Here is a 12688-nt window from a genome sequence, read left to right on the forward strand (position 1 = left end):
ATCTAGATACAATTTTGTATCAGAAACCACCCTCAAAGTTGAAGATCGAATCATTTTTTCTATTATATAATATTCGTGTGTATATTTAGGCACAGACACAAAAAAACACACATCACTGTAAAATTAATACATTTATCGCTCTGCTACTGAGAATCTATAAAATGTGGCTTTATATTTTTGATGTTTTTAAATTACAAATTACAAGAATAAATTACGAGTAGTCCAGCTGGTTTAAATTTTCAAGCTTTTCGACCGAGCATACAATTATATTGCACATTGATAGAAAAAAAATATATATAATATTAATAATTAGGCATACAATATATTTATTTATCAATTATCAGTAGAGTACAATAATTAGTCATTGGATAATTTTCTTAATGTGGGAATTCAAGAATTGTTTGATAATACGATTGTTTGAGAATACAATTTTGTGTCAAGCACGAACTGAGATAAGTACGAAGTAGGTACCTAATTATTACCGTATGTAATAGATAAGAAATTATAAAAACATACTAAGATTAGTAAATTAGTAGACAAAACATATTTTATACATATTATATTATAAATAATGATTTTTGCTAGAAATAGCACATTATCATACACGCGGTAAAAAAAAAAGATGATAATTATTCTCGAACGGACTGAACATTAAATAAATATGCCATAGGTACCTATTGTTTTAACAGTTTTAAATTACATCTACATGTCTGCATTCTTATCTACTATGGATATAGTAATAGAATAAATCATCTAAATCAAGGTTTTACATACCTACCTATTGTAGAATAAACACTATAATAACATTATCTTTAAAGATACTCATATAATTTGAGTAGGTACCTACCAATAATAGCGGGCTAAACCCAGGTATGCAAAAATTATAAAATAAAAAATTGCAGATAAAAATATTTTGACTTTCTGTAACTTTCTGCAACCATTTTATTGAGTAGCTTCTATAATGCTTAACATTTTAAAACAACTCACGATATTTATATAATCAGATGGTTGTATCTACGGCATTCTGGTAGTGGTTTTAGGTAGCTATGTATAGCCTATAGAATTATTTTTAGTATTGCTGATATCCAAAGATATTCCTAGGTACCTACCTATTTTCTAATTATTACACTAATGTATTTAGTTAATTTTCAAGGATCATTATTTTTCTATAGACGATTTGAAATTTGAATAGCTATTGGTTATATTTATACTTATACATATTTCTATGTCCGGGGCAGCGGAGCCTATTATATATGCAGGTATAGATATATATATATATACCAGAGGGGTACCTATTTAAAATTAAATAAATTATGAATACTTAATCTATTTGTCTACCATTATAGCCTGTAGGTAATGATTAGGTATGCAATAGGTACACAGGTATCACAATAAATATATAGATACCTACAATTTGTAGATGCTAGGTTGTAAGTGGTAAGTACCTATATAATACCGAAACTAGGAAAAAAATGCCCCTTACCAACGAACACGAAACATTTAATGATTGTTCTCTAATTATTGATAGGTATCATTTATTATTTATTTAAACATAATGTATTGATGTGATTTAAATAAGTTTAATATTCTTATGCGTACATACTTTTACATAATAGTAGACCGTGACATGAAATATTGCATATATATTTATTTAATTTCATATTTAAATCTTAGTTTATTTTGTATAATTTTAATATTATTTAATAACAATAGGTAAGTACCTACATTAAACATTGTTTTTCATTAGGTAATCATGTAATATGTTTATGGAATTGTAATATAATACCTTTATCATTTTCAAGATAGAGTAAAATGTCAATTACTTTAGTTTTATTGGAGATAACCACACTGCAGCGTGTTCAAAATGTATACATATAATATACATTCAAGTAGAATAAATTGACTTACAAATTAGCCATTAGGTACTGTGGAAAAAATGGCGTGATATTGTTATAACAAGAGTGATTCGGGTGTTTTGGGACACACTATACCTTAGGTATGGCTTATAATATTATGTACATAAAGATTCTAATTAAATTTATCTAAGATAATTTTTTTCGGAGATTTTTTCCTATTATTTTCCGGGCTTTCTTTTCCAAATACCACATAATATCATAAATTATAATATATTTAACATGTATTATGTATTATATAGTGTTACTAATTTTTAGTAGTCTTATTTTAACTTTTAAATTAACATATTGGGTAGAGTCGAAGAGATTATATGTATAAATGTATAGTTCTTTTTTATGTTACTTACAAATGTCAGTAGTTATGTCTAAACGACTTAACAAATTTGTACTCAAATATAATATGTAATAAATAATAATATTACTTTTATATAGACTAGATAATCAGGTGGCGTGATTTTTATTTGATTAAGATTAAGGTCGAATACCTAACCTATTTAGTATTTATATAACTATATACGTAATAAGTTGAAGTAATTGATAAGGAAAACATTATTGACATTTGACATGTATCTTTCGCTGGCCATAGTTGTTAAATGTAACGAACATATATAATAGTGTATACAAGACGATTCTCTTATCGAAGAACTATAAATATTTTATAACTATTGAAGTACCTATTAATGTTTTAGAAATATTATTTTAAACATTTTTTAAGTTGTTAACTGCTAAATAGTAATACAGTACCTATTTTTAATATTTTTATATCGTCATAAATCTTATACTGTTGTGTATGACGAATGACAATATAAATATTTTTTTTATTCATATATTCCAAGCCAGAATTATGAGAATATTTATTCGGAAGATTTTGATTTATGAAAACCAAATGTCGGACGAGTAGTAATTTAATAAATCATGAGTCGGTATTTATAGTTTAGACAAGTAGAGTTGTGGAGCAACATTTTTCGGGCCACCTCGGAGACTCCATTAATCTAAACTTAAAACCTACTACAACCTAGCTAATAATTAATATAGCTAAGTTCCAAATTCATAAACAAGTCGTTCAAAATTCGATTTTCATTTTATATATCAGTATATTTCTATGGTAGGTAGGTATTCAAAAAATAATATTCTGCTAACAAACATCATGCATAGCGTAATGTGTAAATAATCTATATAAAGTGTTAAAATATAATTCAATGTTTTAACAGAAATTAATGAATTATTGTCATTTATCATTACGATGTTACTGCCCGATCTTAAGTCGTGAGTTGCACACTCTGTATACAAAATACTATAAACAAATAGTACACAAATGCACAAGATAACGAGCACATTATAAGTAGGTACCTATTTAGTATATTTTATTATCAACTTATTATCATAATAATACTTGTTGCCTATTGGTGGTTGGTCAGCGGCAATTGTACACTTGTGCAGTAAGCTTAATATTGTGCGGCACTTTGCATTTCATCTTCGTTTATTTACGCTCGGTGGCCGGCAAGAGGTTATCTCTCAATGTTTAGTTGTCGTTTATTCATTCAAACGTGGACTGAACGCTGATTACCATTTTATGATACACTAATTTAATAGCTTTAGGACTATAAAAACTGTTCTATTAAAAGCGTAATTGGTTAATTAAGTAATTTACTTGATTAGTGAGTATATAATTGATGCTAATTGTGACAAGTGGCTACCAGATTAAACAAGCGTATGTTGTGGTTTTGATTGTAGCGTTACGATGGCAGACCCAGCTGTAGTGTTGGCAAAAAAGGCGAAGATCGAAGAAGGGAAAATCAAAGACGACTGTATTAGTTATGATATTGATGCATATTTTGAAAAATGCAGACCAGATAAAGGTAGTAAGTGCACTTGGACAAAAGATTCATGCGCTAAAGATTCACCTCATATTCACAATGAAAATGTGTAAGTATAATATTATTTATATTTTAGTGCACTTTTACAGTTTTTCAATTTTTAGAAATAATAAACATGAAATTTTACCAAACATATTGCACGCCATTGGCAATACACCTTTGGTGAGGTTGAATCGAATACCTCAATCCGAGGGTATTGAATGCGAGATTTGTAAGTATTTACAATTAATATAGCATGTAACATACATAATTTTTTTTTACATTATTTATTGTGTTTAGTGGCTAAATGTGAATTTTTGAATCCCGGTGGTAGTACTAAAGATAGAATTGGATGGAAAATGGTTGAAGATGCTGAACGTCAAGGATTGCTAAAACCTGGAATTACAATAATTGAACCATCATCGGGAAACACTGGTATTTTACTATTTAGTACTTTTAAGTTTTATTTTATGTACGTATGCACTTACTAATATATTATTATAGGAATTGGGTTAGCCATGGCTGCTTCAGTTAAGGGATATGGTTGCTTGGTAGTGATGCCAATGAAAATGTCTCGTGAAAAGGTAGATGCTCTACGATTGCTAGGTGCGAAAATTGTACGCACACCTACAGCAGCTGCCTTTAATGAATTGGAAGGTTTGATACGTGTAGCACATAAGTTACATTTAGAAGATCCTGAAAATACCATAATACTTGATCAAGTAAGAACATTGTCTAGTTTGTTGATAATTTACTAATGGCCATTTTTGTTTTTAGTATCGTAACAAATATAATCCACTGGCACATTTTGATGGGACTGGCCAAGAAATATTGGAACAAACAAACTATAAAGTTGATGCAGTAGTGGCTGGTACTGGTACAGGTGGTACAATCACAGGCATTGGCAGGAAGTTGAAACAAGCACTTGGAGATAAATGTCGCTTAATAGCAGCTGATCCTTATGGTAGCATCTTATCACTGCCTGAAAGTCTCAATGAAACAGATATACAGATGTATGATGTAGAAGGCATTGGTTATGATTTTGTGCCAACAGTATTGGGTAATGATCATTAACTTTTCAATAATGACTGATATATATACGTATATTAATATAGACGTGCAACAAACTTTTAAGGAATCTTGTACTAAATTTTAAAGTCTTAGGTATAAGAAGAACATTTTTAATGAATTTCTAATTCAAAATAATTTGTAATGAGCATTTGAATTTGGAATTTTGTTGAAATTCTTAATTCAAACGCTCATAAAATATCATTATGGATTTACGCTCAACTTTTTTTTTAAATTTCTGCTGACAACAACTTACTAGGAACCTTGTATTACAATTTCAAGTTTTTTAACCGAGTTAACAATTTTTTATAGACATTAATCCAAAAAAACTAATAATAATCGACAATTTCATAAAACAAGGAGTTCAACACGAGTCGAAATATTTTGATTTAATTTTACTATACCTGTGTGGATCAGTACACACTATACAAGTGAATAATTAAATGCATTCTTAAAAAATGAAATGATAAAATCGTACTTGACTGGATGGTTGACCTTTAAATAATGTTAAAATTTAGAAGCAGAACAATAATAATTTAGAAAAAAAATACCTAGGTAACCAAGAAACAAACAGCTATGACATATAACTATAACAAAATTCAACTAGGTATACAATTTTTCACTCAAATAACAATTTTATTTCCAACAATATGTTACTACGATAACCTCGATTTGCATTCTGACAAAATATTTTAATTTTTCATATTACGAGGTATCGATCAAGGCACATTTATAATTGTATTAAGTTGATTAAATGTTTAAGTTAAAAATGTGAAAACGTATTAGATGTGTTAAACACAAATGGTCTGCTGTTACCTATGAAATATTCACTTCAACAATTATAAATCCTGAAATATACAAATAATATGAACAATTTTTATCAAAATATTCCTAAAGAAATATTGCTTAAAAATAGGAGGATCTCAGTAATAAATAGCACCACAGTAATCAATCACTTATGTTTAACACTTATAAGTTTTGTTACATAACTCTTTTAAACATATGATATTTATTAATTGATTTGTATAAAGTAGACTTGAGTAGATATTAATTATTAATTATTTACTATTTCTTAAGTCTTTATTTAAATTCTCTTAAAACACCTACAATTTGATGGTTATACTCTAAAAAACCCAAAAATTATTCTTTTTATATTCTCTTTAAAATTAGAAAAATATGCAAAAATAATCAATTAAATATTCAGTTTTTTATTTTTTATTTTTTACAATAGTATACATCTGCATAAAGGAATAATATTGCACTATTGCAACAGTTAAAATGGTATCTCTTGTGGTGAACAATTCTTAAAAGGCATTTAAAACGAATGAATTTTTTTTATTAATTAAAAAAACTTAACACTCAATTTCAAAACTAAAATATATTTGGAATTTTGATAAATAATTAATTTGTTGTCATCAGTATAGGTTAGATAAATTAGTACATAACGGCACTGCAGCAGCCAAGGATGTAAGGCCAATTACAGCAACGTAATACTACTATCACTGCATGTTTTTTTACAAAAATTAAACATAAAAAAAAAATTTTGGTTGGTAAAATATTTGGCCAGGAACAGTAAAGTGAAAATGAAAATGTAGGTATAACAATAGTTAAAATAAAATTAATTATGATTTTTCTCACAATTAACAAAATATTCAGAAACATGGTAAATAATTTAAATATTCCCTAATCCATGAAATATGCTTTTTCCTATTAACTCTGTGTTGAATTAATCGTCCACATTTTAACTCCTGTAAGACTGGATTAACTCATATATGAAATTATATAAAAATATATAAATCTGGTTTTTAGTTGTTATTAACAATTTACAAAAAAAACATTAGGATTACTTTAATAAATTATTATATTACCACTCTCAGGTGCTTGGACAGATGTCAGATACAGAAAACAGATTGAGTAATGAGTTTCAGAATATTTATCCATAATGTAATTTGATGCCAACAAATAAACAGTTACTAGTAATTATTAGTAGATAGCGCTGTTTATTCTCAACACTTTTTACATACCGCATTGATAGGTATGGATTGTTTGATGCACATTATCTTAATGGGGTAATCCGGAAGAAATGTGCATATAAACTCACGGTTAATGGGAATTAAAAAGTTAAATCAACTTGGCCAATCCTAAATTATAAATACACATATAATTCTAATGCGCATTGACCAATGTTTATAAATGTGGTTATAACATAATAATAATACCTTTATATATCTTTGATGGCAATAGCATTTATGGCTATGACGTAAAGTACAGAGCAGTGGTTCTTAAACTGTAGTCCAAATTGGTGCCCGTATAAAATGTATATATGTTTGAACCAAGTTAAATGATAGTAAAATGGACTGTGATAATACTACTATGAAATTAAATATCCGATATCGCCGTAACTTTCATTATTACTGCATATATTATATTTTACTGAAAAATATAAATATTTTTTGTCAAAACAGCTAAAATGATTTTATTTATAACAACTTTATCCACTAAGGGTTACATCAGCTCTTCAGGAATACATGGCACGCCCATATATATTTTATATTCAGTCATTAATCAGTTAGTTTTATACTATTTTTTTATTACAGATAGATCAGTTGTAGATGAATGGATTAAGACTGATGATAAGCACTCTTTTCCCATGGCTAGAAGATTGGCACGCGAAGAAGGATTGTTGTGTGGTAAATATAATATATATAAAAAAGCCCAATAAATACAATATGGATGAACTAATAGCATGGTAATTTATGATATAGGTGGAAGTAGTGGTTCAGCTATGCATGTTGCTCTTCAAGTAGCCAAGACTATGAAGAAAGGTCAAAGACTAGTCGTAATATTGCCTGACGGTATACGTAATTATATGTCCAAGTTTGTCCAAGATGAGTGGATGCGTGAAAAAGGACATGATCTCATTGAAGATGAGCAGCAATTGCCCCAGAAAAATTAATAAGAATATAAGGTATTTTCTTAAATACATAATTTATATTGTTTTATAATAAAATCACATCAGAAAGGATCTGTCACATTTTAGATTTCATGTTATTAAATAATACACTGACAAAATAATAAACAGTATTTGTAATTTGTATAGTTTTTCTTCTTTATACTAATATTTGAAGTATTAACAACATTAAGAAATGAGATTTAAAATATCAAGCATAAAAATAAAATTTGGGGTATATAATCTTGTTAATTTTGAATAAATATAAATATATGGTAAATTTATAATTGTGTGATTGTTGCCTGTTGGTACAATGGTACTAACAACATTTATTTTGATTGCATTGATAATATGCAATTACTCTAATTTATCGATGGTTGAATAATGTTATGAAAAAAAAAAAATTAAGGACTTACTAAGTCTAAGGTTGGTATTTACACAAAATGTAATACATTTAAAGTTAAGACAATGAAATTTATTTAGATAATAATTTCTCCAATAGTGTAAATTAGTTGTATGAAATAATTTTAAAAAAATAAAAAATTTTAAATATTTTTAATGAACATAAATACTCAAATTCCCAAATTAGGTGTATTAGAATCAAATACTGCTAATTATTTAGGCCAAAGAAAATATTGAGTTAATAATTTTAATGTATATTTTAAGTATGTTTAATTTGAATATACTGACCATACACAAATAAAAACTTTGCTTAAGTAAAATATTTTTGAAAATCAATTAACTTAAATTATCAGTTAAGAGTTCATGATAAGTAATAAAACTTTAAATTGTATATAAATAAATTCTTTACATACCTATAATATACAATTTATCTTCAAATTACAATCAATGTCAAATCAATCATTTTAACAATGAAAACTCAATTTTTTTGAAATTTAAAAAAATTACATTTTTGCAATTTATTTGGAAAAAGATAATTATTATAATACAATTAACTTAACCATGTGGCTTAATCAAGTTCAAAAATGATCATTAAGCTTACACAGTTCATTGTTATTTGTAAAAAAAATGCTTGCCATGTCAGATTGGCATGTTAATTTCCTTGATTTTTAATTTTTAGACATTTATGAACTGTATGTTATATGTATGTATTTTATTACAATATGAACAAAATTGTACTTTAAGGAAATGGTTAATTGCAAATTAATTTATTAAGAAGATATTAGATAATAGTAGAATATAGTAGGTTGAATGTAACTGGTTTAAATATAAGAGGTATTTAAGTCATTTTGCTTGTTTTATTTATTAAACTTGATGACGAATAGTGTACCTAGTATGAATATTTTCCAATATCATACCCAAGTTTAACAATTTCAGTCCGGAAAAAAAATGTCGGTGTGAACAGCCCCGCAAAAAAAATCATTTTCATTCCCATTTATTGAGATAGATCCCCGAAAACGGAGAACGAATTTTGTTGTTTGGGATCTTGTTATAGATTCATAATGGCTAGGAGGAATGCAGTGAAGATTTTCAACTCTTTATCTTGAATAGATAATTCATTACAGAGCTTTAAAAAAAATTAAAACCCATTTTATTGGGTGTTTATTACTGAGTATTACTGTATTACTCATTATTACTGAGTTATATTTTTATTATTTTCATATTTAACACAAATTTTTGAAGTTTTCAAAAATTCATACCTTTTCATTTCAATAACCTTACTTTCTTGATTAAAAATCTAGAAAATAAAAACTTGAAAAGAGACGCTTGTTAATTTTTTTTCAGTGTACGATGTTATTAAACCTCTCGTCTAACCATAAACACCACCATACATAACATCATCTTAAAATTAACTTTAATGACGTTAAAATAGACGAGTACTGCAAATAAGCTTCTAACTTTTAAACCAGTCAGTACCAGAGAGTAGATTCATGGTAAGTCGATTACAAATATTAAGAGTACTTACACATCTCGTAATTTAATTTCATATTTACATATCTGGCATATTCACAGCGTTATTATCCAATTGTCATCCCGGGCTAAAATAATATGCTTTTACGACCGCAGATATTCCTTTTCACTGTTGATTATAACGTTTCGCATAATGATTTTTTTTTCTAATAATAATGTCGTTTTGTTGCTCGCGTTATTGTCATAACCGTACCAGTACATTGTACTAACACCTACGTATATATACGCGACGAACGACGTGCATTACAATATATTATAATAATAATTCCGGGCTCTAGCGGTAGCGGTGTACTAATACCATTTACGTCGTCGTTTTTACTCGCGTACATATTATATTGTAATACCAGCCACACGCGTTCCGCTGCCGCCACAGCCACCGCCATTTCACCACCGTTCATTATTACATGACTTCTTCCCTGTAATATTTGCGCAGAAAACTTTTAATATAATTATTTTAATAATTCCGAACACCTGATGCTACCCCGTGTCGCTGAGTTGTTGTATGCGCGTACTGCAGTGTTTAGTGAATAGACGTATACCCGTGCTTTTGCAAACGACGACGACGAATGACGATCGAGTACCTAAATATAGCACCTATCCAATCCTCTGGTAGTTTTTCATCTGCACTCGAGATATTCCACCAAAATGGTCCGTCCAATGCAACATAATTATTACTATTTTTGTGCTTTTGATTCTTGATTGAAAATCGACATTTGCCGTAGTGGTTATTTTGTAACTTGTAGATAATGGGTTGTGATTTAAGACGTGTCATATAGGTACATCATTACGGTCACAGTAAAAATAACATTTATGTACATCGATTAATGACGATGCATTTTCTATGCCGTCCAGTGATTTTACCCTTGATCTTAATATTCTACTATGTTTTTTGGGTTTCATTGGTATTTAATTCATTCTTCTTATTGTTGTATCTTCTTTTGACATGAAAAACGAAGTGTACGGTTAAGAGGAAGTCGCACCCGCATGTGTTATCCGTTTTACACTCTTACGATATGGAAAAGTGAGTTGACCTATTATCAAACTTTTAGGTAAAAACATTATCTGTGTTCAGTCGTTAGTTTTTTACGATATTTTAATTTTTAAGCGAGTTATTAGTATGTAAAGTATAAATATTTGAAAATGCACATAATCCACTTAAAAGTTAAAATATCGTAAAAAAAACAACCAGATAACAATGATAATATTCTTACCTAAAAGTTTGATAATAGGTAAATTTACACTAATATCAAAACTAACAGCTCACTATTGAAAATAGTGAACGAAAATGTTGCCATGTCGCATGTGTGTAAGACGGAGACAACACATGCGGGTGGTCCCTTAGCCTCTTAGTAATTACAATCCAAAAATTAAGAGAGGAAGAGATGGATAAAATTGTTTTCTTATATTCTTTTTTGGTTATAATAATGAATTGATAACTAATTGCAGTTGTAAACAATTAAATTGAAACATTATTGGTTTGAAATGTTGACTAACCGTGTGAACGCAATGAACAAAAATATAAACTGCAGCAGCTACTGAAATAAGGTAAGCGATTACTAAGCTTACCTACCAAAAAAAAAAAACATAGAATAAAATAAGCAATATCATAAATATCAAGTTTGACAATTACGATCGTACCCATATGGGCTGTATGAATTACAGAAGACGGCAAAGCTAATAAAACACCTATATAAGTACAAAAATGCATATAATATATATATTGTGCGACGAAGCGATGAGCTATGTACCTATTGGTAGTCTATAAATATTTTGTTACCGTATACTTTCAATCGTTTGTTGAGTCAAAGGATATTCGTTCGACATAAACCGTTTACAAAAAAACAAAATTCCACGCGACTATAATGTAATATTGTAATGCAATATTTATCGAATGCGATAAAACTTTAAAATACACAAAGACCCGGCGCCACCCTTCCTCCATGGCACCAGCGCATCGTGCCCCGTCCGCCCCATAATTTATCCTCATACACAACGTACACCCACACACGCGTTTATGAGAACATCTCTGCCGCGTGTGGCCACCTCTAATAAAACACTAATAATATAATAATAACTTGTAAGGTACCTTACAAGGTACAAGTACCCACCTAACCTGCACTTTTATACGTTTGCACATACATTACAAAACCACCCGCCTACCTATCCAGAAGGTATGTGCAATATATATACAAGTGTTATTATTTTTGAGGTGTTCAACATAACTCCCTCTCGCATTATCGTCTAAACCACCGTCACCTCGCCGCCGGCGAATATCGTTATTTTTCACGAATAAGTTTGTTTATTATTAAAAGGGACGGCGACGTGGGGAAGCGTTAATAAAACGTCAACAAAACTACTAAACTACAGTGGCGGCGGCGGCGACGGCATTTACCGCGGCGAGTTTATTATTATTATTATTATTATTATTACAATTTTACAACGTCGTCTTTCGGCGGGTCGGGGGGGGGGGGGGGATGTGTCGACGCGCGCTGCAAATATTATCATTACGACGACGACGTATTGTTATTGTTATTCGCAAACCACCTCCGCCGCGTAGGGCAGAAAATTGTATTATTATTATCGTAAAAACCAACTGTTGTTTGGCGGCAGAGGTGGGCTAGAGGTGTCGAGAGAAAGCAGAGGAGAAAAAAAAGTACGCCACACCGAGACCGAGCGACGCGTGTATTATAAAAAGATTATTATAGGTACAATGTTGTTTACCGTCGGTCGTCGTCTTCTCCTCTCTACATCTGTATATGTACCACCGAGTACCGAACTACCTACCTATACCTGCCCGTCATCAGCCGTAGAATTTCCTCGCCGCATCGCCACAGTAGGTGTATATTATTATTATCGTCATTATTGTTGTATTATTATCATAGCAGCGCGATGATTATTATCATTTGAATATCCGCCTCCGCGTTTTATTAACTTAATTTTTTTATTCGCAGCAGAGTCGTTTTTAATTA

The 12688-nt window shown here is 29.4% G+C and overlaps 1 protein-coding gene across 1 annotated transcript; it reads left to right on the plus strand.

The window, feature by feature from the left end:
* The first annotated feature begins 3317 nt into the window (after positions 1–3317).
* LOC111028738 (cystathionine beta-synthase) lies at positions 3318–7934 on the plus strand. The gene is made up of 8 exons (XM_022307480.1): positions 3318–3571; positions 3648–3839; positions 3895–4001; positions 4070–4204; positions 4274–4491; positions 4547–4829; positions 7435–7527; positions 7603–7934. The coding sequence occupies exons 2-8, from the start codon at positions 3655–3657 to the stop codon at positions 7791–7793; spliced, it is 1212 nt and encodes a 403-aa protein (XP_022163172.1). The 5' UTR covers positions 3318–3571; positions 3648–3654; the 3' UTR covers positions 7794–7934.
* Positions 7935–12688: the final 4754 nt, after the last annotated feature.

The sequence above is a fragment of the Myzus persicae genome, unplaced genomic scaffold (assembly GCF_001856785.1).
Source record: "Myzus persicae strain clone G006 unplaced genomic scaffold, MPER_G0061.0, whole genome shotgun sequence".
Classification (NCBI taxonomy): Eukaryota; Metazoa; Arthropoda; class Insecta; order Hemiptera; family Aphididae; genus Myzus; species Myzus persicae.